The 27,570-nt window shown below is 44.5% G+C and overlaps 1 protein-coding gene across 3 annotated transcripts; it reads left to right on the top strand.

Annotated features, from left to right (window-relative positions):
* Positions 1-1,738: 1,738 nt before the first annotated feature.
* On the top strand, positions 1,739-23,812 carry kdm5bb (lysine demethylase 5Bb). Of its 3 annotated transcripts, none has more exons than XM_061846867.1 (28): positions 1,739-2,219; positions 3,467-3,544; positions 3,913-4,035; positions 6,069-6,239; positions 7,271-7,327; positions 8,725-8,880; positions 9,192-9,285; positions 9,361-9,479; positions 10,288-10,446; positions 11,479-11,598; positions 11,681-11,839; positions 12,268-12,449; positions 12,541-12,703; positions 12,794-12,913; positions 14,193-14,387; positions 14,470-14,651; positions 15,796-15,920; positions 16,301-16,451; positions 16,540-16,654; positions 16,736-17,091; positions 17,781-17,919; positions 17,983-18,162; positions 18,254-18,415; positions 20,350-20,835; positions 20,926-21,010; positions 21,090-21,295; positions 22,291-22,551; positions 23,498-23,812. In XM_061846867.1, the coding sequence occupies exons 1-28, from the start codon at positions 2,067-2,069 to the stop codon at positions 23,636-23,638; spliced, it is 4,638 nt and encodes a 1,545-aa protein (XP_061702851.1). In that variant the 5' UTR covers positions 1,739-2,066; the 3' UTR covers positions 23,639-23,812. The 3 variants fall into 3 exon arrangements, with proteins under 3 accessions (XP_061702851.1, XP_061702859.1, XP_061702868.1); XM_061846884.1 differs by lacking the exon at positions 1,739-2,219 and adding an exon at positions 2,265-3,374; XM_061846875.1 differs by lacking the exon at positions 7,271-7,327 and having other exon boundaries at positions 1,740-2,219.
* Positions 23,813-27,570: the final 3,758 nt, after the last annotated feature.

Below are 27,570 nucleotides of genomic sequence, written 5' to 3'. Positions count from 1 at the left end.
CAGGTACCAAATACCACTTTCGTTTATTAGATACCAAGCAATAACGCGTGGTAGACCACGATAGAATGTGCCCCCCCCCCCCCCCCAGCTCAGTGGTTTGGTCGTGAGGTCGGATCTCACTGGGGCCTCCGCTGCCCCCGAGGGGTTGCGTCAGGAAGCGCGTCCGGCAGAAAAACTGTGCCAAACAAATATGAGCGTTTCATCTGAGATGTCCTAATGGGACAAGCCGAAAGAAACGTAGTTAGAGCAAGATAAAGACTGATTTGGTTCCGCGAGATAACCCGGTACGGTGTGGTATGACGTATAACGTTGACGTCGAGAGTCCCAACCTGAGCGATTGTTTCTTCAATTACCGTCACGCCTCGTTTCAAAGTAGATCTGAGGTCCGGGTTCCAGACCAATCTGGTCTCATTTCCACACATCCACCACTCCAAGTAGCTCTGTGGAGAAGGGATACCACGAGCACCTGAGCGCTCCCGAGATCACAAGTGTCCCGAATCGGAATCGGCTTTATTGGCCGAGTGTGTGTAAAAACACACGGGGAATTTTTCTCCGGCCTGGTACAACATAGCAACAAGAACAAGAGACATTTCTGTTCATAGCAACTATTCTTTATAAGACGTCCAAGAAGTAAACATGAGACATACAAGTGTGTAAACAACATCAATCAAATCAAATTCAAATGACACGTGTAGACTATTGAGTCCTGGAGCATTTTGGACTTCAACACACCCTCTGAAAGTGGACGTGACGGCAGTTTGTAATCTATGGGACCGCGTTTGCATTTCCACTTGGATGTGTCTTTTAAATATTCTTGTTGCTATTTTTATTTCGAGGAACCGGCACGGTGGCCTCACAGATCTGAGGACCGGGGTTCAAATCCCGGCCGAGCGTGTGTGGAGTTTGCAAGTTCTCCCCGTGCCCACGCGGATTTCCCCCGGGCACTCCGGTTTCCTCCCACATCCCCAAAAACACGCAACATTAATTGGACGCTCTAAATTGCCCCAAGGTGTCATTGTGAGTGCGGCTGTCGTTTGTCTCCATGTGCCCTGCGATCGGCCGGCGACCAGTTCAGGGCGTACCCCCGCCTCCTGCCCGTTGACAGCTGGGACAGGCTCCAGCACTCCCCGCGACCCTCGTGAGGATAAGCGGCGAAGGAAATGGATGGATGGATGGAAGATTCTAGGAGTGGGTCGAGGGTTTGACGTTACGAAACGGGCCAGGTCGAACCTCCAATGGCAGTGACGATTGAGAAAAAAAATAGATCCGACATCCCGAAGGTATCACCTGAACATATTCATCCGCGCAAGCGTAAATAGAAAACAATCCAGAAATATTTGACACATTTCTGTTTATTAATCGGCATCGTTCTGAAAGGTTGCGTTTTCCACACCTTCTGTCATATTCAGTGAGCATAAGACCGAAATAATCATGTTGTTGTTGTTGTTTTTTGTTTTGAACACGGTAAGTAAACACGGTCGATTGTGTGAATGTGCAGATTTAAAATGTTCACATAATCACAATAAATAATGCCGGTGTCATTTTCATCAATATGTAACAGCAGCACAATTGTGAGCAATCTGGGTTTCACATACCTGTATTTAGGCTTACTGATCAAATGCATTCGTGAATAATGTGCGTAAAATAAACCAGCACATATTCATGATGTTTTTTTTTTTTTTTTAAGGAATTAATTGTTATTATTTGACATAGCTATAAAAACAAACACTGTTATGTCCCCAGGACACAAACACAGTGAATTATGATGAGCAACTCTGTTCAATATGGATCATTTGAAGCTGTTTGACGCGCAACACTTGAGGTCAAACTGCGATGACATTCGGAGCAAGTAGTTGGTGTCTAGTTTTTTGAGCGGACGTGCTCACTGCCTTGGAACATTCTCTCCACAGCGCGTGGACGTGTGTGTGCGTGTGTTTGTGTGCGTGTGTGTCAGCTGCCTCATCTCGTGTTGATGTCGACTGGCTGCCACCGGGCCCGACGATCAATAACGGAGTAAAAACAACCCACGGAGTCCCCCGTTTCGGCGTCCGGTCCCGTCCGAAACGATGAGCCAGCCTCGGCCGGACGAGTTCAAGCCTCCACCGGAGTGCCCGGTGTTCGAGCCCAGCTGGGAAGAATTCGCCGACCCGTACGCCTTCATCAACAAGATCCGTCCCATCGCCGAGAAAACGGGCATTTGCAAAGTCCGACCGCCTCAGGTGAGCGCGATTACGGGCGTCCGAACGCCCCTTTCGACGCGGATGCTCGTTCGGGAGAGATGAAGGAAGCGGCGAGGGATTTAAAGGGACTCGTCAACATGGCGGATGAGCGGCTAGGTTCATTCTTTGTGCAGCCGCGGCGAGCTGCCACTTTTTCGGGGCCGTCGGCGTCACGAGCGACCCGCTCGAGCCCGGTCGGGACTCTCGAGCCGTTCCACGAGCGCGTCCCGAGTGGGATTTCGTCCTTGTTGTTGTTGTTCGCCTTGCGTCCTCCGGCCAACTCGGTCGCCGAGCTAGGATGCTAATGCTAACGGGCAGAAGGTGTCAGGATGTCGCGCGAGGTGCTAGTTGTCATAGGACGGTGGCGATATGCCCAAGACGTCCGTCCCGCATGTAGTTTCGGGCCAACTGAAAATAAAACACATTGACGTTTTGACCGTTTTGGACCCGACGTCTCGGTGTGCCGAAGAGAATCGCATTGATTGCGGTCAGCCCACCACACAGCACTTGTCAATCAATCGGCAGCTCCCGTGTTACCAAAACAGACACTAAGTACACTACATAAATATGTTTTTCAGGTCGTTGTTGGCGATTGACTTCCCAAATTGTTCTGATAACAGCACAACAAGTACAACAGGTTATGGAAATCGCAGAACTGACTGATAAAACAATTGTGCCTCTGAAACTTTCAACGTTCCACAGCCCCGATGGTGTGATTCTTCCATTATTATTATTATTATTATTATTATTATGATTGCTCGAAGACAAGCAACCGCCCACGAACAACTCGGAAACCGATCTTGTAGGGTGTTGTCCTCCATGTTGGCTTTGTGGTAAGCTGGCCTAGTGACTGACTTGAGTCTTCCATCTGGCCATTTTGTGTGCCAGTGGGGGGATGTATGCTTCTGACTTGGAACAAAAACTTGGGCCTCCCCCCTTTGTGAGCTATCGTTCTGGTCTTCGACGCTCAGCCATCATATTTTTGCCGTTGTTGAACAAACTCAAGATCAGAATCTTCCGAGTCCAAATTGCCTTTTGTGTGAAATTGGACATCCGTCTAAGAAATTATTGTTTCAAAATGTTGTGTTCAGGACGGAAGATTAAGAAGAGAAAGTCAACAATCTGCAGCGGCAGAGTATAAGAGAAATATTAAAAGTAATTGGCCTTGGATTGGCCTCCTGCAGCCAGCCAGCCAGCCAGCCAGCCAGACAAAGGCTCATGTGTTGATATTGTTGTGTTGCTGTTAGGGTTGGCAGCCTCCATTTGCTTGCGACGTTGACAGACTTCACTTTGTTCCTCGGATCCAGAGGCTCAATGAATTGGAGGTGAGTGTTTTTTGGATAGATATTTATTTGCTGACAGAATGTTCATGAATCAGAATGTTTTTTTTTTTTTTTTTTTTTTTAAACACTGCCTCTCCTGTGCAATTACTGTGAAGTGAAAGTAACAATAACCTTGTTTGACAACTATAAATGGCGACCGGGATCATAAAATGCTGTGACGTTATCTAAAAGAGATTAGTAAAGTACATGTACTGAATATATATATATATATATATATATATATATATATACAAAAACAAAAGACGTAAAAAATGTTATGGGTTAGCCTTTGCAGACAGCTCGCTATTCATTTCACTAAATGTTGACATCCATGTTGGAATGGTTTCAAATGATTGTCCATCTCCTCACAGGCCCAGACTAGAGTCAAGCTGAACTTTTTGGATCAGATTGCCAAATTCTGGGATTTGCAAGGATGTTCCTTGAAGATTCCGCACGTGGAAAGGAAGATTTTGGATTTATACCAGCTGAACAAGGTTGGTGCCAATTCGCCAATTGAAATACATTTTAATGACTTAGTTGAATTTAAAATAGTGCAGGAAATGTACAAAATCTCCAACAATTTACTTTGCTGCCGTATTCAGAAGCTGTTTGAAATTAGAGTTGTTACAGTTTAAGGGGAACAGTTTTATTTAAAAAAAAAAAAAAAAAAAAGACGAGAATAAATATAAAATGAATAAATCTCGCTTCGAATAGTTACCATAATTTCTGGACTATAAACCGCACCTGGTTATAAGCCTCACCCAGTTTTTAAAGGAAAAAAACATTTAGTACATACATAAGCTGCACGTCCCCACATTGAAACATATTTACAAAGAAAGACGGTACACAGAAAGAATTTTCAAAGTTTTAATAATATGCATTAGCTTTTCTTTCCAAACAGTGCTTGCGACGTGGCAGTAACACAGCAGCAATACGGTAGTAACACAGTATTAACACTGCTGGGTAAAAAAAAAAAAAAAAAAAAACATACCGGTAAAAGTCACTGAGGAGCGGCAGCAACACTGTTCAGGCTACCTGCTTTTATTACCTTTGAAAGCTTTTTTCATATTTTTCCATTGCTCCAGTTCTTCCCACTGCCGTTTCCAGCGTCTCACCATCGATTAATTTATGCGAAGTTTACATGCAGCAGCTTGGTTTCCTTCTTTCGATTGTTCGCGCGATTGCTTTTAATTTGAAATCTGCGTCATGTGCATTTCTTCTTCCATTTTCCATGATGAGGGTCTCTTCATGCTAATTTTATTCATGCACAGAGCGCGAAGTTACATTAAACTTGCGTCTTCTTCAACACATATATTCCACCTGTCTCAGTCTTACCTAATTCTGCTCGAGCGCCCCTAGCGCTCGTTAGAAAAAATCCATAAATTAGCCGCATCATTGCATAAACCGCCGGGTTGAAAGCGTGTGACAAATGTCGCGGCTTGTAGTCCGGAAATTACGGTACCTTGTGGAATGACTACGATCATGAACTGAAAATGTGTAGATCCCGTGCACTGTTTAAAAAGGTGTGTAAAACAAGAGTGATTATAAAAAAAAAAGCCTTTCCAATTAATTCATCTCAATAAATTACATTTCAATCATGTAAAAATATTTCTCCTATGAGGCAGCATGGTTTCATTTGGTACGGACAGACGGGAATGTTGTTAACGCTGGAAAAATGCATTCAATTGCATTTCAATATAAAATAGAAAATATCCCTGGCCAAAATTAAACAGAGCTAAAGTTATAATTCCTTTTGAGGACTTTTTTTTTTAATTTAAATGGTTTTCACGTGGCAATAAGCAACCGGCAACAGTTGAAGTGCTTTGGTGGTATGAAAACTCATATTGCACAATTTGCACAGATCCATCAAGGCTTCCATCATATTGTTTTATTAAAAAAATGAAATTTGCCTCCAGTCATTGCTAGCAATGCTGTTTCATCCAATTCCTCCATTTTAGTAGCCAAGTTCAGATATGTGCATCGTGTAACGGGTATCCCGGGAAACGCTGCACTGTCAAAGGTTCTGCTTAGAAAATGCTTTTTTTTTTTTTTTTTTAAATTATGAATGAATTACTGAATTCCGTGTAACGCCTTCGTCCCACTCCAAATGCATAAATAAATAGATAAAATTACAAAGCTGATAATGAGGAAAGCAGTTGTCTGTGTTAGCGTGCCTGCTGTGGTTACTGCACCCTGCAGGCACCCATTGTTTTGTTTTTATTATTTATACCTACATGATAGAGTACAATGTACATGTATAACTTTCAATTTTATAATGATTATTGTACAAGTCAAACCTGTACAAAAAATTAGAGGCAGGAGAGTGTTTTTCACGTTTTCCTACTCTTATTGAACGTGTACATTAGGTTGGAAGATGGCATTTTCTGCTGCCTATTTTTTTAATGGCTTCTCTTGTGTTGACTTAATCGTACATGTTCGATAAAGAATGGAAATGGAAACCTGGCCAAGTTGAATCGTTTTGATTGCATCAGCAAGCGTCCCATCTTTGTGGTTGTCCCCAAAACAGTTAGTCGCGGAGGAAGGCGGGTTCAACATTGTCTGTCGGGACAGAAGGTGGACCAAGATCGCGATGCAGATGGGCTTCGCCCCCGGCAAAGCGGTCGGCTCACACCTGCGAGGACATTACGAAAAAACCCTCTACCCTTACAATCTCTTTCAAAGTGGCGCAAACCTGCTGGTAGGTCACACCCAGCGTGAATATGACGACACGAGAAATGTATGCAACTTGTTTTGATTTGAAGCCTTTTGTGTCCGACGGAATGCTTCGATGGTGTATGAGTAATTGTGCGTCACCCCTTCCGCACAGTTTAATCAGAAAATGAACATTTATTTTTGTCCTTTGCAAGAGAGCTCATCATTGGATTGGTACCGCGTGACCTCTTAGTGTGGGTCACTCTAAATCAGGGGTGCTCAATGCATCGATCACGAGGCGGTCTTGGTGATGATGATGACGATGCCGATGGGATGACTGCTTGTTATGTCCAATGCCGCAATTCATATACGTACTGACCCTATAAAAGAAGCCGCCACTGGTTTCTCAAACAATGACCGCTGCTCCGCCACGCTCTCTTTTTCTAGTTTACCTCTGCCCCCGCTCTTAAAGACGTGCACTCGTAATTACAAATGTTACAGTACTTACGCAGGCCATCAATGTGTTTTATAATGACAGCGGCCACCACCGCTGCTTTAGTTCGCAACACAGTCTGGGCAACGTAGAGCAAAGACGAGCTAGACGTGCTGCTTATGGTCACTTTCGATATTAATGGAGAAAGTTAAAAAAGAAATGCTGTTGTTTTAAGAGGCAATGACTGTCGGGGTATGCGAATAATCGAAGAAAAAGTGGTTAAACTGGACGAGATTTCCTCTTTTCCGAGTGGGAAAGGTCTGGTCTGAAGCCAAAGAAGAAAGTGCAGGATGAGATGGTGTGTAATGTTAAAATTCCAACTTGGCACAGCCTGATCCAGGATGAAAGCACAAACAATCGAGTACACACAAAAACAAAATTCTATATTTTAAATATAGGAGGCAACATAACATTAACTTGGAAACGGTTTGGGAGCATCTTCATCATCATTATCCACCCTACACCCAAGTAGCTCACGAGAGGCTGCCTGCTGGAAAAGTAGATCTTGGGGTAAAAAAAAAAAAAAAAAGTCTGGGCACCCCAACTCTAAATTGTTTAATTACATCAGCTTTCTTTTGCCTCAGACACCAGAGGCATCTTCCAAACTGATGTGTTTGGAGGCTTATCCCGACCTCCAAAAGGTATGTGTGTGTGTGTGTGTGTGTGTCCTAGTAAACAAGGCATCTATCTCACAATTAACAACTTGCATGTTTAGCGCTGACTGGATTTTATACTGTTTGTCAAGTATTGCTCGCGGAAACGCAATCCAATTTTGCAGATGATTCCTAAAATTGATCTCGACTCGTGAGTTTATATTTATCACGGTGGCAGGAAAAACATGTGCTCAAAAGAATGTATCTGTCTAGTGTGTTATGCTCCACTGCTGTGTTTCGCACCCTCTATTGCGCCGAGGCACTCGTTCGACATGAGAAAAATGTAATGGCAGACCGTCAAAAAAAAAAAAAAGGATGAATACATTGTTTCAATTGATAATTGGATACATGAGCAAAGATTTATTTGTGACGATCGATTAGGATTGGTGGACCAATCAAGTGAGATTAGGGGGGAGTACAGTGGACGATTTGAGTGTCTGCCTCACAGTTCTGAGGTCCGCGGTTCAAATCCCCGCCTGTATGGCATTTGCATGTTCTCCCCGTGCCTGTGCGGCTTTTCTCCGGGCACTCTTGTTCCTCCCACATCCCCCAAAACAAGGTTAATTGAAGACCCTTAAATTGCACTTCGGCGTGAGTGTGAGTGTGAACGGCTGTTTGTTACTATGTGCCCTGCGATTGGCTGGCGACCAGTTGAGGGCGTACCTTGCCTCCTCCCTGAAGATGGCTGGGATTGGCTCCAGCACTCCTGTTACCCTTGTGAGGATAGGTGGCTCTGAAAATGGATGGCTGGATAAGTGAAATTGTACCATTTTCTGCTGCACCCCGGTTTGGGATTGACGGTTGTGTTCATCTGAGTCTGAAATGCACCCCCCCAGTTTGATCACCTTGACGCTGCCGCCTCGACCTTCTTGGTTGGCATGTTGCCTTGCACCTTTTTCTGTTGCATGTTAACCACATCCTAATTTTGACCTTTCTCTCTTGACTGCTGAAGTTTCATTTCGTTTACAACCTTCGTTGCTGTGTCGCCCGCAGTTTGTCTATGGCTTACTGTTTTCACATATTGCTATTGATAATAAAAATGATACACAGTTGTGGTCAGAGGGTTGCACGGCTTTTCCATGTTCATGCATTTTTTGTAGGGTTATTGGACCCATCTTTATTTATTTGAATGCTTTTTTATTTGTTTTGCCTTTAAAACATGGTTGAAGTACATTGTAAAATCATTTATTCCTAGAAAATGTGGGCAAAATAAATGATTGAAAGATCAAAATGTATGCCGTTATAATTGGTATAATGTGAACTTCTGACCACAACTCTTGGATTTACTGCAGTTTAGCTTCAATTAAAAAAAAAAAAAATTCCATCAATACGCCCGCTGCGTTATTTCCAGTATAAAGCCAAAATCGGTTTGTTGTTTGCTTCAGTGTGTTCAAAAGGCAGCCCACCCAGAGGACAGTCCCGGAAATGTGGATCACGTCGACAACGCGGAGCCCAAACTGCAGGAGGCGCTTCAGAGGCAACCCCTCCAGACGGCTGATTCCTGCCCCAACGCTCGCAGAGGGAAACGCACCAAGTATGAGGTAGAGGCCGTTCACTACATTGCAGATTTCGTCTGCATGACTTACGTTGCATACTTTTTATGTAGTCTATGTAAACACCTGGTATGTTGTGATGGCAGCAAACGCGTGCGTTGCGGCTGTTTTTAGTCAGCTGGGCCTTCAGACAACATGGAGGGAATTATGAACAGTTCAAAATAGCAGCTAGTGGCAGCACGATTTTCTTTTATATTTATATCCAATGTGTTTCAAATTTGAACGGTGGTGTGCAGAGGTTTGAGATCCACTCTATTGCTGGCATTTATTTCAAAAGGCACGTTTCCTTTTTCTTGTAGTCGGTCAGCGTGAAGCCCGAACCGGGCGAGCCAGGTGAGAATCGTCCGAACTTGCGGAGGAGGATGGGCTCGTTCGTCGCCAAGCCAGAACCGGGTATGCCTGCGCACTTGTGAATCTGCTGCATTTTGATTCATTTTGAATCACGATAACCTGATTTTTTTTCTACAGAGAAAGAGATTCCCATTCAAGTAAAACAGGAGCCGGCGGAAGTCAAAGAAGCGGTCGTCGAGGAGGACAAGTTCAAGCAACGCTACAAGAAGTACATTCCATCTCTTCCTCCAAATCCAGTAAGTACAAACGTTCACTCACTGCAAATCCAGTCGATGAAGGAATGTTCGTTCGGATCGAATGTTCATTTTATATCACCAGAAAATGACGTTTTATGCGATTCATTCAAAACGTTCACAGCAATGTGCAAACCTAACAAGAATCAATTTAGAGGAACGTGAACTGCATTTAAAGGCTTTTGCGCAGCGAGCGACTGAAGTGTTGTGTTGTGCAGTGTGCTGGCTCTCTGCTTTTGTGAGTGGCCAGTCAGCCAGCCACCGGTCCGGTCGCACGCTGTAGCAACTAGCCGATCGCTAAAAATACATTTCCGAGTTTTGACCGGCGAGAAACAGAAAAGCTGCTGCACCTCCCAATGCCCTACAAATGCATTGCCTGTAATACCAAATATTGTTTAGCAGAGCAAATTTATTTGTGTAGCACATTTCATACACTCAATGTGCTTTACATGATTCAAAGCGTTCAAATACAACAGTACTTAACTATATTTGTAATTTAAAATACAGCTGTGGATGAAATGTGAAGTGAAGTTTGTGGCCAAAATGTACATGACGGTGTACATTCAAATGAAAGAGAGCCAGCGAAGCTCTTTTAAAATATGCGTCCTACTTCTGTAGCAACCTGCTGCTTCCTTGACAATTATCTTTTGATGGTTTAATAATACTGATAAAGTACAATGTTATGGAGACATCAGAGAGAATATTTTTATTCACAAATAGAAAGCATAAGAAATGGTGAGTGGAATTTTTTTTGATTTTTCAATTTGTCGACTGCTGTGTCTTTAGTCGTAACCTTTGCTTCCTTCTCTAGGTGGATCTGGTCGTGTGTCTGGTTTGCGGTAGTGGGGGGGACGAAGACCGCCTGTTGCTATGCGACGGCTGTGACGACAGCTACCATACCTTCTGCCTCATTCCCCCTTTGACGGACGTCCCCAGGGGAGACTGGAGGTGCCCCAAGTGTCTGGCTCAGGTGACGATCACTGATGTAAACAAGTCAGAAGCTCAAAGTTCAGTTCGCCCTTCCAATAAGGAACTAGTTCACGTCACATTTCCACATTTTGATTCCCAATTTGTTGCTGATGAGGGCGGCACAGTGGAGGAATGGTTAATTCGGGTTCAAATCTGGACTTTGCATGTTCTCCCCGTGTCTGGGTGGCTTTTCTCCAGGTACTCGGGTTTCCTTACACATCCCCAAAACACACATGGTACGTTAATTGAAGACTCTAAATTGCCCATAGGTGTGAATGTGAGTGTGAATGGTTGTTTTTATGGTATGTGCCTCCTGATTGGCTGGCAACCAGTTCAAGGTATGCCCCGCCTCTTGCCTGAAAATAACTGGCATGGCACACCTGAGACCCTAGTGAGGATAAGCGGTACAGAAAATGGCAGCTCTGGCAGAGTATATGAACAAAATCCTGTTTTAACTGGAGCTTTTTGCTGCAAACAATAATTTTCCTCGCAGTCGATCTTGCCAATTCTGTACTAAAGAACACGGTCGCCCTCGGTTATGCAGAGTTCTCGAACGCACGTCCCACACCGCTCTCATGACTGCAGGTAAACATTAATGGCGGCCGCACTGAATATGTTGCCAAATATGGCATCTTTACCCCGACATACGAAGGCTCATAAAATATGAAATAGTTCATGACCTTTCGTTCATTGAACTCGTTCCCTGTTAGCGCTGTGCTGGCGTGTTGCCGCTGTGTTACTGGCGTGTCTCAGTGATATTTACCGGTAAGTTTTATTTTAACCGGCACTGGTAGCGCTGGTTTTAGCAGGGCACTAGCGTTAGCGCAGCGTTAAACTCTTTCTGTGTACCGTTTTTCTTTGTAAATATCAATGTGTGCGCTTGCAGCTTTTACACAGCTGCGGCGTATGTATGTACCAAATGGTATTTCCTTTACAAATGTCCTGGGTGAGGTTTATTACCAGTTGCGCTCTGTAGGCCGGGAATTATGGTGTATGAAGTGAAAATATACTGAACCCATTCTCCTTCTTTTAGGAATGTAGCAAGCCTCATGAAGCTTTTGGGTTTGAGCAGGCTTACCGAGACTACTCCCTGCGTGCTTTTGGTCAAATGGCAGATGCGTTCAAATCAGATTATTTTAACATGCCAGTTCATGTAAGTAGAAGATGGATTACACAAAAACAAACAAACGGGGTTCTACCACCATTCTGATTGCTGCTGTTCATGCATCTTCCAGATGGTTCCGACAGAGTTGGTGGAAAAAGAGTTTTGGCGCTTGGTGGGAGCCATCGAGGAGGACGTTACCGTCGAGTATGGAGCAGATATTGCGTCGAAGGAGTTTGGGAGCGGGTTCCCCATCCCGAACGGGAAATTTAAGGTCTCGCCTGATGATGAGGTAAACTGATCCAGTTGTGCCAGTTTGTTCAACAACTGATTAATCTGTCAATTTATTTTTCAATTAATTGATGAATCCAACTAAGAAGAAAAAAAAAAAAAAAAATTCATTTTGATCGATCCATAACGTAACAAATTTGATCGTGGTTTTTCCAAAGTAACAGAAAATGTTTGCAATCGTTTTATTTTGCTTAAGCGGAATGATGACCAGTCTGCTTTCATGGAGGACTACAGAAATCTGAGAATGTTTACTGTTAAGACAATTTGGACAAATTGAAGTCAAAGAAGGTAGAATTGATTATCAAAATAGCTTAATCTGATGATTGATGAGTTGTCGATTAACTGTTGCACCTCTCCATTAAAGGGATAAAAACAAGGTATGCCTAATTCCAACGCCCATTTGTCTGCATCTTGTTACCTCTTACGCAGAAATACCTGAAGTGCGGGTGGAACCTCAACAACATGGCGATGATGAATCCGTCCGTCCTCACGCACGTGACGGCGGACATCTGCGGAATGACGTTGCCGTGGCTTTACGTTGGCATGTGCTTCTCGTCTTTCTGTTGGCACATCGAGGACCACTGGAGCTACTCTATCAACTACCTGCACTGGTATAAAATGAATCCTGCCAGGAGTGACGCTCTTTTTTTTTTTTTTTTTTTTTTGAGAATATTGTTCATTTTCATATTTTTCCACCTCAAGGGGGGAACCCAAAACCTGGTACGGAGCTCCCGGGTTCGCTGCAGAGCAGCTAGAGGAGGTGATGAAGAAGTTGGCCCCGGAGCTGTTTGAATCTCAGCCCGACCTTTTGCACCAGCTGGTCACCATCATGAACCCCAATACGCTAATGGCTCACGGTGTCCCCGTATGTTTTGCACATAGACAACAATACAAATAACTTGATTGGGGGGAAGGAAAAAAAAAGAAACTTCATTTTTTTGTGGTTCTGCTTCAGATTTACAGAACAAATCAGTGCGCTGGTGAGTTTGTTGTCACCTTTCCCAGAGCTTACCACAGTGGCTTCAACCAAGGCTTCAACTTTGCAGAGGCAGTCAACTTTTGTACTGTTGACTGGGTAAGCAGGATTTTGGTTCTACTGAATTCAGGTTGTTCAGCATCTTTGTTAGCATCAGAATCATCTTTATTTTGCCAAATGTGTCAAAAACGCACAAGGAATTTTTCTCCGGTTCACAGACAATACATTTGATAAATAAACATGCGTTTATGCTGCACATTGTTATAATAAAACTGATTTAACCTCGCAAGCGACACGTAACATCCAGGTCAGTTCTGTCGACTGCTAAGCTAAAGTAAGCATTAACTGATGTCTAACCAGGATATGCTTGCGTCCTCTTTCTGATCGTTACGCTATTTTGGCTCCTTATTTTTCATCTCCAAAGTGTTTCCATTTACTTAAGTGACTCATTAGAGCCACAAAATCAATCATGCCTGACAGCATAACTCCTGTATATTTTTCCTATTATTATTATTATTATTATTATCCACTCATGCAGAAGAACTAGTAGAAGCGCTAAAAAATCATCTTCTATATAGTGTTGAAGGCTATCATTGCAACTAAACATTGATAGAGAAAGCATTTTTATTATCCAAAATTAATCTAGCAGCCAGTCTGATTGTGGGTTTGTATGGAAGTAAATATGTGCCACCAGGATTTGAATTTGAAATGTAGAGTGATCACATTTTCACATTAGTTGCCACAATTCGCTGTCTGAAATTCACCATCTGTGCCACCAGGCAGGGTTACTTCAGGTCAGAATCAGCCCGCCAATCCCGTTACACTTTCTTAGTATGTGGCGTCATGTGACTAAGAAAGTGGAACTGCGATTGGCTGGCTGTTCGGTTCTGACCTGAAATAACCCTGCCTGGTGGCACAGACGGTGAATTTCAGACAGCGAATTGGAGCCAGTTGAATTGTCAACATTGAAAAGTTACACTGAAATACAACAATTGAAAATGTGATGACTTTACATTTCACATTCAAATCCTGGTGGCACTAATTTACTTCCATAGGTTTGGGCCACACGCAGCCCGTCAAGCACCAGTTGCCCATTTCTGGTTTTAAATACAAAGAGATGTTTTTGCCCATAAAATGTCCCCAAATTAATTTTGCAATTTTATGTTGGAGGCATGCCATTTAACAGTGGTTCCCAAACTTTTTTTTTTTTTTTTTTTTTTGCCTTGGAATTCAACAAAATCATGAACAACAGCTGGGTGTAACTTAATCATGAAAAGTGTTCATGGTGGCCCCCCCGCCCCCTTTTCATAACTCCGTTTGAAAACCACCACCATAGCCCAACAATAAAAAGCTTTCTCTTTTCTTTCTGTGCTTCCAGATGTCTCTCGGTCGGCAGTGTGTCAATCACTATCGCATCCTCCACCGGTACAATGTCTTCTCCCACGATGAAATGGTGTGCAACATGGCAGCGAAAGCGGAGGCCCTCGACGTGGTCCTGGCATCTGCTGTCCACAAAGACATGGCCGCCATGATCCTGGAAGAGCAGGAACTAAGGGAAAAAGTTTCCAAGATGGTAAAGTAGTCATACGCCGTCACTGTCGGTTGTGTCGTTGGATTATAAGGACTCAGCGATGGTTTGGCCCTCACGTTTAAAGGGATTAGTCCATTGGCAGGAGGCAAAATATGATCACCTGCAGGATGACGAGCGACAGTGTGCCAAGTGCCGGACCACCTGTTACCTGTCCGCCATCACCTGCCCCTGCAGCCCAGGAGTGCTGGTCTGTCTGCATCACATCAGCGACCTGTGCTCCTGCCCAGTCACAAACTACACACTGAAGTAAGTCACACAGCTCACGCTGTTTAAGGGAAACATGATTACGGTTGTCCCTCGCCACATCGCGATCAATTTTTTTACAGTCTCCCTCTGTAGCAGTAACTGTGAATTGACGGGTGCGTATGCGCCATCGCACTCGCAAATCTGCACAGTCGAGCACGGAAAATCACGCGCGTAAAATTTATTACGAGTAGTAAAACGTAGATATTGAAAGATGTTGCTTATTTTGTGTAGTCTTGACCAATGTTCCCTCTCAGCTGCGCAATTGCGCACTTGTTGCACACTCTCAGCGCACATGAAAACCGATCCAGCGCAGTGAACCACAGCCTGACGTCTTCATTTATTTTTTTAAACACGGTAGCACACAGTCTCTAACAACAAGCCTACTTCTACTTCCTATTTTACCTGACACCCCCCCCCCCTTCCACCCTTAAAGGTGTACACACATAATTACAAACTGAACACACACCTGCAACTTTATATCCGCGGGCATGACTGTACATTTTTCAAATGTGACTGAATGCTATAGCTGATATTCAAATCGTACACATCTTAACTTTATTTTGTGAGATTTTCTCGTTATCATTTTTCACATGCACTGTTATTGCAGACTCACAAAACAATGAGTGCCAGGGAAAATAATGTGGAACATTTCCTAAGTTTGGGATTTTTTTTCATACTTAAAAAAAAAAAAAAAACGAGATGACTCCAATGTGGCATACCTTAGCCATGTCTATGGTAAAGTAAACAGCAAAAATCAACATGGTCGACCATCACTAGTTAGGACGAATTGTATTGTCTCCACGGGAGGTCGAGGATAGACACTTTCGGCTGCTTTATTGAACAAACGGTAACAAAATGAATGGATAGAAGCACATTCTAGCTGCACGGCTGAAGAGTGAATGCCCAGAACGGCTAACTTTTAGCCACTTACTAGCATGCTAGTGCCCTGGGCCAACAACAGCCAACGGGGCCCATCCTTCAAAGCCACACAGCTTCAAAGTCACAAAGTCTAAAATGTGCTGTCCAATGTGAGGATGGTAACCCACGAAGACAAATATGGATGGATATGGATATGTTGCAGAAACACAAGTCAGCTTCTGAGTAAATGTGTATTCAAATAATCAAATTCACTGTCTTCTGATAGTTACAGATACACACTGGAGGACCTGTTACCCATGATGAACGCTTCGAAGCAGCGTGCTGAACAGTACGACGCGTGGGCCTCTCGTGTGTCCGAGACTCTGGAGGCTAAACTGGAAAAGAAGAAAGGTAAGATAACGAGTTGTAACAAAGAAACATTTAACCAGTCTAAATTACAAGTAGCAATAATGATAAGCAACAACAACATCCATCCACCGCTTATCCGAGATCGGGTCGCGGGGGCAAGTAGCTTTAGCAGGGATGCCCAGACTTCCCTCTGGATTGGTTTTCTCCGCGCACTCCGGTTTCCTCCCACGTCCCCAAAACATGCCTGGTAGATTAATTGAAACCCTTAAATTGCCCCGTCGGTGTGACTAGCGATCAGTTCAGGATCCGCCCAGCCTCCTACATGGAAATAGTTGTGACTCTCGTGAGGAGAAACCGCTCCAGAAAATGGCTGAATGATTGAATCGGGTTGGCCCGTGAGCAACACAGTCCTTTCCCCACAGGCTTGCCGGTTCTTCGCTCTCTTCTTGCCGAATCGGAATCCGAGCGCTTCCCTGAAAATGACCTGCTGCGCCGGCTGCGCCTCGTCACCCAAGATGCGGAGAGGTGCTCCTCGTTGGCGCAGCAGCTGCTGAACAGGAAAAGGCAGACGAGGTATCGTGCTTGGCCTGTATATCAAATGTTTACAGATGAATTGTATCACGTATGAGCAAGATTGATTGGACCTGGACCTGTTCCCCAGGTATCAATGTGGTATTGGGAAATCCCGAAGCCAGTTGACCGTGGAGGAGCTGAGTTCCTTTGTAAGGCAGCTGTATAACCTCTCGTGCAGCCTCACTCAAGCGCCCTTGTTGAAGGTAGCCTCAGGTTTACAGAATCTAAAGTCCGAGTTTTATATCTCAGAACGTCACCCGGTACCTTTGGACATCTCTTTGAAGGAACTCTTGAACCGCATTGAAGACTTCCAGCAGCACAGCGAGAAGCTCCTAGCCGACGAGTCTCCCAGCGTAGCTGAGATCCAGAGCCTGTTAGACGTCAGCTTCGAGTTTGACGTGGACCTGCCCGAGCTGCCGCGTTTAAGGGAGCGGCTAGAACAGGCTCGATGGCTGGAGGGGGTGGAGCAAGCCTTCATCCAGCCTGGAACTTTGACTTTGGAAACCATGCGCAGGCTGATTGACCAGGGCGTGGGTCTGGCACCGCACTCGTCTGTGGAGAAAGCGCTGGCGCACCTTCAGGAACTTCTGACCGTGTCGGAGCACTGGGAGGACAAGGCCAGCAGTCTTCTCAAGGCCAGGTGAAGGCAGCCGATCAAATGATGCATTGTGGTGTTTACGTCTTTTTCAAAAGGTTGCAAAAACATCCCGGAGCTTCATTCTGAAAAATGTCCTTCAAATATTTCGCCGTCGCTTTCTCCCCGGGTCTTTGCGCTGACTGATCTGAGTGATTTCGTATGACGTCAGTGCTCCTGATTTTGCTTCCATTTTAATTCCAGCTTGTGCAAAAAGCTGTGGCTAGAATATTCATCCAGATCAACAAAAAGTGAGCATTCCGTTTAGTCCCCCCCCCTCCCTCATTCCACCGGTGCTGTCTGGAGTTGCTTTTAATAGCATGGCTCTTAGGAATGTGCATCTCTCCATCTTAACTTAGAGCTTAAAGTTTACATTTTTTTTTCAAAGTGATGTTCCTTTGACATGCGTAGTTGCCATGCTTAGCTCCAAAATTTGACTTTCATCCTGTTAGGATTTGTAAACATTCATCAGGAAAAAAAACGACTGGTCCTATCTTTTTTTCTTGTTGTTTTTTGGGTCCAAGACATTTCAACCTGTCCAAAAAAAAAAAAAAAAAGCCAATTCATTTCCTGTGTCAATGGAAGACAATGCAGCGACCGCCATGATTACTCATAATTAACTGTGATCTTTTGGAGCCGTCGCGTCCCGCGTCTCCTACTGAACATGGATCATTCTGTGCGGTTTTACCCATCAGACCACCTCACTCCATCGAGACCTTGAGTGCAGCTGCTGACGAAGTGTCTGGCATCTCTTCTCACCTCCCCAATTGCCTCCTCCTCAAGGACACCATCAGAAAAGCTCTTGAGTGGCTTCAGGAAGCCGAGGAGTTTCAGGTCAGGAACGGCTTTGCTTTCAGTTGGAGTGCTGGCGTAACGCACAACCGTGGTGCTTTGCAGGCTAACGACTGCGTTTTAATGGTGGACAACTTATCGGATATGGTGCTTCGAGGACAAGCCATTCAGGTCCATCTGGAGCCTTTAGACAGACTGGAGTATTTAATGGCGGAAGTAAGAGGCTGGAAAGAATCCGCTGCTTCCGTTTTCCTTCAGAAGGACACGGCCTGTACTCTACTTGAGGTAAAGCCCCCCCCAATTTCCTTGAGTAAATATGGTTCTGGAAAAAAAAAAAAAAAATGGGGAGCCTCACCGTTAATGTTCTTCAACACAGACCTTGTGTCCAAGATGCGAGGTGGGAAATGAAGGTTCCCCTAAGCGGAAGGCCAAGAAAGGAAAGGAATTGCCGAAAAATAACAAGAAGAAAACGACGAGGCTCAACACTGCCAGCGATGTGGAGAAAGCGCTTTCGGAGGCCAAGGATTCGGCCTCTGTTGTAAGTGCTGGTCGACTAAGAAACGCCATTCAGAGCAGATTTGGTCATTTTTCATGACCAAATAGATGAGAGAAAATAAAAATAAGAAATAAGCCCACCGTAAGGAAATGACAGTTCCTTGCGCTAATAGATGCTGGAACTCAATAAATAATTGCGTGTTGAAATCATGAACGGGAATAGTGCCTTCACATCGCTGAATTAATTCATTATCATAGATGTCAGACTCGAGTCACAAATTTGATGGCTTTAGAGTTAACTAGCGTAACTCCCGGCCTACAGAGTGCACCCGGTTATAAGCCTCACCCAGTACATTTGTAAAGGAAACACCATTTGGTACATACATACGCCGCAGCTGTGTAAAAGCCACGAGCGCTCACATTGAAACACGAGATATTTACAAAGAAAGACGGTACACAGAAACAGTTTAACGCTAGTGCGGTGCTAACACCAGCGTGGCGCTGACAGGGCTGGTTAAAAATAAAAAAACTTACCGGTAAAAATCACCGAGACACGCCAGTAACACAACAGCAACACACTAGCACCGTGTTAACACTAGCGCAGCACTAACATGGCCGGTAATAGCCACATATATTCCAGTGTCACTCTTACCTTTTCCGCTCGTGTGCCCCCTTGTGGCCGTTAGAAAAAATGCCCAAATTAGCCGCATAAACTGCAGGGTTGAAAGCGTGTGGACAAAAGTCTTGTAGGGTGGAAATTATGGTATGTTAAGACTTGGGACAATATGTCAAAAGACTTGCAATTCGACTTGGACTTGAACGGCAAAGCTTCGTAACTTGACTCGGTCTTCAAAAGACTTTGGCCAAAGCACTGAGATACCAAAACCTTGTCGCCATCTTTTTCCATATCTGTAAGTGCAATTTACTCTTTCGGTCAATTGAGGATTCTAAATTGTCCGTATAGTTGTTTGTTTTTGTGCCCTACGATTGACTGGCAAACACCCGAGGGTGTTCCCCGCCTCTGACCCAAAGTCAGCTGGGCCGGGCTCCTCCACACCCCCGTGAACCTGCTGAGGAAAAGCTGAAAATGAGAAAATGAATAACCTGATGCTGGAGAATGAATATTTATGAGGTTGAAGGATCCCACACTACCTCTGCGAATGTGTAGTAGTTAGTTCTCGTTACATTGCATGATGGGAATCGCGCTGCTTGACTTCAGGTATGCTAGCTTTAGTCAGCATTAGCAGCTAGCAAATAGACAGACGGCGGCCTTTCCGTGCGCTGTCTCGGCTTCCTTTTGCATTACAGTCTGCTGCAGTCGGTGTTGTGTTCTTTTTTGTTACTCCCTTTATTTACCAATCAATCAGGTCACAGCTCGCATCTATTTGACATGCAACTACATTCCTTCTCCTTTTCTTTTTGATGTATTTTTTTCTAACCTGGCGCCTCCTAGTGTTCTGACTTATACCACAGTCGGTAAAACAGGACGACCGACTTGTTGCTCAGTTGTTGTTTTTCTGATTGGGTGGGGCGGCTGTCCTTGGGTCTCTGCTCCCTCCTCCGGGCGATCGGTTGTTGTGGCACCTCGGTGGGCCCGTCGAACTGCCCGTTCCGTCCGCCGAGCTGCTCTGAGGTGGACTCCTGGGTCTGATCAATTGGTTTGGGTCCTCGTCCGTCGCGGTGCAAGCTGAGCATTTACACAACATTTCAGTCGTTGCGCATTCGGAACGCCGTCAGTTCACTTGTATGCGTCCGCAGGCCCACACAACTGGAACCAGTCACTTATTGGAAATAGGAATCCCCTCACTCACACTCTCGTCCTTTAGGATTTTGTATTTTACATAGTCGCTCCCAACATCCCTCAGTTGAACAGTCGGGTTGACGAGCCTCGTCCTGCACGCTTCTTCTTTTGCTGCGCTAAATTCAAATTGAACACAAAAAGCTGTGCAAAGTATGATTTGGTCTTTCTTTTTGCAGAATGCAACTCTGGAGGCTCTGCGGGTCAGGGAGATGGAGGCCTTCTGTCACCTGAGAGTAGCGAATGAGTCGAAGCTCCTCCCCACCGCAGACTGCACGGATTTGAAGGTGTGCGTCTGTCAGAAGGCGCTCATGGGCGCGATGGTGCAGTGCGAACTCTGCAGGGACGCGTTCCACAGCGTGTGCGTCAGGGACTGGTCCGACCTCGGCGACGCGCCGCCGTGGCTCTGCCCCCGGTGTCAGCGATCCAGAAAACCGCCACTGAATAAAGTTCAACCTCTGCTGGCGTCCCTAAGACGAATCAGAGTGCGACTGCCGGAGGGGGACGCCATGCACCACCTGGTCGAGAGAACGCTTAACTGGCAGCGTCGCGCCCAGCAGATTCTTCAGTCTTGTCATTTGACAGAACTGGAAAACGGAGCAGAAACGCCCCCGACTTTGACTCGCTGTGCGTCGGATTGCTCTGAGACTTACACCAACACTCAGGTCGCTCGTCGTATCCTTGCGCGACTTCTTGATTTCCATTTTGACTCGTTTGCGGTGATCGAAGTTTGACATTTTGAGGTTTCCTTGCAGGCACCTTGTTTGACTCCAGAGTGGAACAAGACAAATCACGCTCAGACGGTTTTCTACACAGAACACAGATGCATTCCACTGCAGGGTCAGTCCGTCGGTCGGGGAGGTTGGGGGGCAGGTTGGATCCGCTGAAAGGAAACGTTCTGCGTGCGTTTGTCCGACAGGGCTGAATCGGGACCTGGAGGAGCTGATGGTGGAAGGTCTCCTCCTGCAGGTGTCACTGCCAGAAGTCCAGACCCTCCACCGGGTTTTATTGGACAGGGTCGCGAGCCAGCACGAAGCCAGCGCGTGCGTCTCTCCGCCGCGGGACGACTCCGCAGACTACGATACACACGTGCGGTTTTACTCTCAGGGAAAAAAACTCAAGCAGGTAAAAATAAAACGGGCAAATTCATTTCCTGGGAGGGAAATCCAAATCTAAGAACAAAAGATTCATTATTTTATGTTTATTCAGACGCACACAAAAGGGGAAAACCTTCAAACTAAACTAGAAATTTTGTCAGATTCCATTTGAGCCTCAGATCAAAAATACAGACGTTAAAAATGGGTCATATATGTTAATATTTCAGTTTCGCATTATCCATTCATTTGGTAATGAGGTTGTTAGCCGCCACAATATTCAGGACTACGAGCCATCCACCATATTATAACATGTAAAATCATATATTGGGCGGCACGGTGAATCAGCTGGTAAAGCGTTGGCCTCGCAGTTCTGAGGACCCGAGTTCGATCCCGACCCCGCCTGTGTGGAGTTTGCGTGTCCTCCCCGGGCCTGCGTGGCTTTCCTGCGGGTGGGCACTTCAGTTTCCTCCCACATCCCAAAAACATGCAACATTAATTGGACACTCTAAATTGCCCCGAGGTGGGATTGTGAGTGCTGTCTCCACGTGCCCTGCCATTGGCTGGCGACCAGTTCAGGGTGTAACCCGCTTCCTGCCCACTGACAGCTGGGATAGGCTCCAGCTACTCCCCGCGACCCTCAGGAGCTCATGAGGATAAGCGGCAAAAGAAAATGGATGGATGGATGGATGGATGGATGGATGGATCATATAGTGTTTAGGGGAACAGTGCAAATCACTTCACCAACCTTGTGCAATATTTGGGGAAATGCATATTTATGCTAGCATGTAGTATCTTTGCTAATGCCGCCAATGACCAAAATTACAGGTCACGTAAAATGACCAATTCAATATACAAAATCAAATGCACGCATCTGCATGTTTTCACCTTTTTGTGTTCAATTAAAAAACAAAGAAAATATGCTACTCGATTGTGAATTTTTCCAAAAATAAAAAGAACAAATGATCCGGAGATTCTCCTTGAAAAGGGAAACGCTTGATTTCTCAGGGGCGCTCTGTTTTTCAGAATACTAAAATGAGGGACGCTCTGATGGCGCCGGAGAAGAAAGCCAAAAGGCATTTGGAGAGGGAAGCGCTCAGCGGGGACCGGCGGCCGAGGGACACGAAGCACTCTCACAAAAGGCAGAAGATGGACAAAAAGGAGTCGCAGCACAGAGCAGCCTCCAATCTGTCCTCGCCGCGTTCCGACGTCTCGCAGTCCGACGATTCTGATGACGACATGGCCGTGTGTCCCGCGGAGAGGTGTCAGCTCCCCGAGGGGGATGAGGTGGGAATCATGACTCAAAATGAAGAAAGGCATCCACAACAAATAATGAAAAAAAAAAAAAAGCGGTGCCTTGAGATACAAGTGATGCCAGCAGTTTTTTTTTTTTTATTTTTTATTTTTTTAAATTTATTGCAAGCTCAAGTTCACGTTCTGTTGTGGTGGCGGTTTGTCAAATATTGAAAAAAATTATCTTGATTCGCGGTTAACTGTCACGTGAACCATAAATCAAGAAGAATTGAGCATTCTTTCTTTAAGATAGGCAAATAATTCAGTCTTGTAAAGTCTGCTTAGCTTCATAAAAAACAAACACTGCAAAACATGCTAACTCTTGGTCGCAGTTATAAGCAAAAAATATTTGAGCACAAATGCTTGAGCAAAAGATAACGTAATGATCATCATTATGGAAAATAAGTAATATTACAGTCGAGGTGGTAGAAGTCTTGTTTTGTATCCGGAAGACAGTATTACGCTTCCTTGTGGTGGTCAAGTTGGGGGCACCAGAAGGCAGCACAATGATTTGAATTGCAGCATTAAATCACCAGACGCAACCGCTTTCATTCGTTACGTTCTAATTAATTGTTATTACAGTCCTCTGTTTTTCGAAGCTAGAGTCGATCATAGTGCTATTTTTCACTACAATTTAAAAAAACCAAAAAAAATTGTTGGGGCTGGCGCAACAGATTATTTACATTCATATTTCAGTGTGATCGTGGAGTGAATTCAACTTCCATTTTTTTTTTTTCAATTGTGTTCATTTAACACGTACTGACACTTGCGGAAAAAAGAAACTGAAAAATGAAAACAAAAAAATCACTTCTGCAAAACACAAAGACAAATTTTTAAAAATCGTAAAAAAAACCCCAAAACATTTAACCCAATTACAAGTGTGTTCCAAAAGGTATTTAACGCGTACGCGGCACGTTCTTGTCCGTTTGTCGACTCGCAGGTGGACTGGGTCCAGTGCGACGGCAGCTGCAACCAGTGGTTCCACCAAATGTGTGTTGGGGTCACAGCTGAGACGGCGGAGAAGGAGGACTACATTTGTGTCCGATGTGCACTGAGCAACAACGCACACGTGGGGAAATGAGGAGATGCCCCCCGCCCTCGGTTTCCCCACCCCCTCCAATGACACTTGTTGGGGTGCCACCAATCTCGCCCTCACTCCAGTTTGTCCAACCCTTTTGTAACAACGGTGCTATCTCCTTTCTCTTGTTGTCCAGAACTACGTTGAGTTATTTTTTTTTGTATTTTTACATGCTTATTATATATATATATTATATATATATATATAATATATATATATATATATATATATATATATATATATATATAAATTGACTTCTTCTTACAAATTGTTTGTGGCCGTCAAAATGGAGGGAAGAAAAAAAAAAGGACAAAAAAAAAAAAAACCCAGCAGGATGTGACGTGTACTGCATGGGATGCCGTTTCTTTTGGCACAAAAGGAATCTTACTTCAAACACAACCAGGAAAGGTTCAATGACGATTCAGGGGTTCATATTCATTGCATGCAGAAGAAAAAAATGGAATGACGTCGGAGTTCAGGTTTTATCCCCTACCCGTCCGTCCCTTTTTAATCCAGTGGTTAGTACCTGCGTTTTAATATAATTATTGCCCTTTTTGTAGAATAGTTTTATTTATCCGAGCAATAATTTGTGTCCAAATTGACAAGTGGACATCCGGCGAGTTGTTGCTGCCGCCGTACTGGTGCGATGTACAAAGGTGGACGGGTGGGAGAAAAGGAAAGAAAAGAAAAGCTTGCTCACGAGTACAAATGGCAGCCTGTAACTTGGTATAGGATACTCAGTGTTGACCTGGCATAGTTTATATTGTGAAATAAATGCATCTCTTTTGATTCATAACATGAAGTCGTGTCGTGGTGCGGAACACTCCAGATGTGATTATTCAAGGTTCAGTGATGTCCATGTTGAAGTATGATTATGACACAAAAGAGGAGGATGCTCAGCGTTCAGCAGGAAAATGAACCGGGTGTGATTGTCTCGACGTGCCCTGCGATTGGCTGGCGACCAGTTCGGGGCGTACACCTTGACAGCTGGGATGGGGTCGAGCACTCCCTGCGACCCTCGTGAGGATAAGCGCCAAAGAAAATGGATGGATGCATACTGACCGAGGGCGGAATAATGGATGACTACTTAGAGCGTCTGGCTCACTGTTCTGATGAATGGGGTTCAAATTCCAGCCCCCGCCTGTGTGGAGTTCGCATATTCTCCGCTTTTCTCTGGATCCTCCCACAAAATCGCCTCCCCCCCAAAAATATGCATGGTAAGTTAATTGACCCCTCCGTGGATATTGCGCAATCCGCGTCACTGACCAATCAGAGGCCAGAGATCCGCATAGACCGAAGCCCGTTTTTGCTCCCGCCATTTTCTCAGACAACATTGCATGGCCCAGTATAGGTTTTGTTAGCGTTTTATCGCGTATTTGGGTTCTTTCACCCAAAAATATGGTTAAGAGGTGTAGTCACGGACTTTGTAATAGTGACGACGGGTATCCTGAAAGGCGAGTCGGTGGGACTTCGATTCGTACCCTTTCCCAAACCGAAGACCCGGTCCGAAAAATGCCTTCGATGGATCAAACTTTGTGGAAGACCGCATCATCAACTAAATCCATCTAATATCAACCGGAACGCACATGTTTGCACCAAGGTATGCCCTAAATTTGATTTTCAATACACGTCTCGTATAAATGAATTCAAAGTTCTTTGCTAGCGTAACACCGCTACGTGTGAACGATTGACACACTTATTCTTTGTTGAGCGATATTTAGCGATGATCGGACTGCGCAAACGTGTCGCTTTCTTGCTGGCTCGCGGCCGAAGCTTAACCAGACTGTGTTTGCACGAAGATATGCCCTAAATTTGATTTTTAATACACGTCTCGTATAATGAATTCAAAGTTCTTCGCTAGCATAACACCGCTACGTGTGACGATTGACACACTTATTCTTTGTTGAGCGATATTTAGCGATGATCGGACTCCACAAACGTGTCGCTTTCTTGCTGGCTCGCGGCCGAAGCTTAACCAAACTGTGTTTGCACGAAGATATGCCCTAAATTTGATTTTTATACACGTCTCGTATAAATGAATTCAAAGTTCTTCGCTAGCATAACACCGCTACGTGTGAACGATTGACACACTTATTCTTTGTTGAGCGATATTTAGCGATGATCGGACTGCGCAAACGTGTCGCTTTCTTGCTGGCTCGCGGCCGAAGCTTAACCAGACTGTGTTTGCACGAAGATATGCCCTAAATTTGATTTTTAATACACGTCTCGTATAAATGAATTCAAAGTTCTTCGCTAGCATAACACCGCTACGTGTGAACGATTGACACACTTATTCTTTGTTGAGCGATATTTAGCGATGATCGGACTCCACAAACGTGTCGCTTTCTTGCTGGCTCGCGGCCGAAGCTTAACCAAACTGTGTTTGCACGAAGATATGCCCTAAATTTGATTTTTAATACACGTCTCGTATAAATGAATTCAAAGTTCTTCGCTAGCATAACACCGCTACGTGTGAACGATTGACACACTTATTCTTTGTTGAGCGATATTTAGCGATGATCGGACTGCACAAACGTGTCGCTTTCTTGCTGGCTCGCGGCCGAAGCTTAACCAAACTGTGTTTGCACGAAGATATGCCCTAAATTTGATTTTTAATACACGTCTCGTATAAATGAATGCAACGTTCTCCGCTAGCATAACATTGCTACGTGTGAACGATTGAATGAAATGAGAAGCATGGAGTCGGTCTCAGTTCAGAATGTATTGTATTCCATTTGTCATTTTTACTGTTTGTCTTACGTGAGCGTACGTGGCGTGACGTCACTTCAGGAGGCGTGGTTAAGTGCCCTGTACGGAGGGGTCAATTGAGGATTCTTTATTGTCCATAGGTGTGAATGGCTGCTTTTTTTTTTTTTTTTTTACGTGTGCCCTGCCATTGGCTGGTGACCAGTTAGTTCAGGGTGTGCCCCGCCTCCTGCCCAAAGATAGGCTCCAGCAAACCTTGTGAGGATAAGTGGCTCAAAAAATTGACAGAGAGGATGTTTAATGGAAGGACAAAAAAAGTTGTACGAACAGTAAAGAATAGAGTTACAGTTGCATAACAGTTTAAAATATGGAAGTAGTTTAGCGCCACCAGGATTTGAATTTCAAATGTAAAGCGATCACATTTTCAGTAGTTGCTACAATTCGCCGTCTGAAATTCGCCGTCTTGACTAAGAAAGCGGAAGTGGATTGGCTGTTCGGTTATGACCTGAAGTAACCCTGCCAGGCGGCACGGATGGTGAATTTTAGACGGCGAATTGTACCCGGTTGAATTGTTAATGTTGACGAGTTACAGTGAAATACAACTGTTGAAAATATGATCACTTTGTAGCTCAAATTCAAATACTGTTTTCTGTGGCATTTCAAATTTAAAGCCTGGTGGCACTAATCCAGTGATTCCCAAAGACTGCCAGACGGGGTACACTAGTGTGCCGTGAGCAGTTCTCCAATTTTATGTAATTGCTAAAAAAAAAAACATTTATTCCAAGAATTTAAGTTTCTTTATTCATCTATTTATGCCAGTTAGGCACAATGACAGACAAAACCCCCCAAAATCTTCTTCTATTAGATGGCAGGAACTATATACAGTAATTAATCGATCCATTTTTGGTGACATTTTTTTGGTGTGCTGTGGGATTTTTCAATAATTGTAAAATATGTGCTTTGCCTCTAGAATGGTTGGAAATCACTGCACTGATATACTTATATATAATAATATATGATATATATATATTTATTATTATATAATTATAGTGTATTTCTTACATATAATAATATGAGGCCCTGTAGCTCAGCGGTAAGAGCACTGGTTTGGTAAACCAGGGGTTGTGGGTTCGTATCCCACTGGGGCCTCCACTCCCTGAGAAGGGTTGCGTCAGGAAGGGCATCCGGTGTAAAAATTGTGCCAAACATATATGTGCGTTCATCTGAGA

This window comes from Syngnathoides biaculeatus, chromosome 2, assembly GCF_019802595.1.
Source record: "Syngnathoides biaculeatus isolate LvHL_M chromosome 2, ASM1980259v1, whole genome shotgun sequence".
NCBI classification, from domain to species: domain Eukaryota; kingdom Metazoa; phylum Chordata; class Actinopteri; order Syngnathiformes; family Syngnathidae; genus Syngnathoides; species Syngnathoides biaculeatus.
The sequence above is the reverse complement of the archived record's forward strand: the minus strand, read 5'-3'. Positions and strand labels throughout refer to the sequence as shown.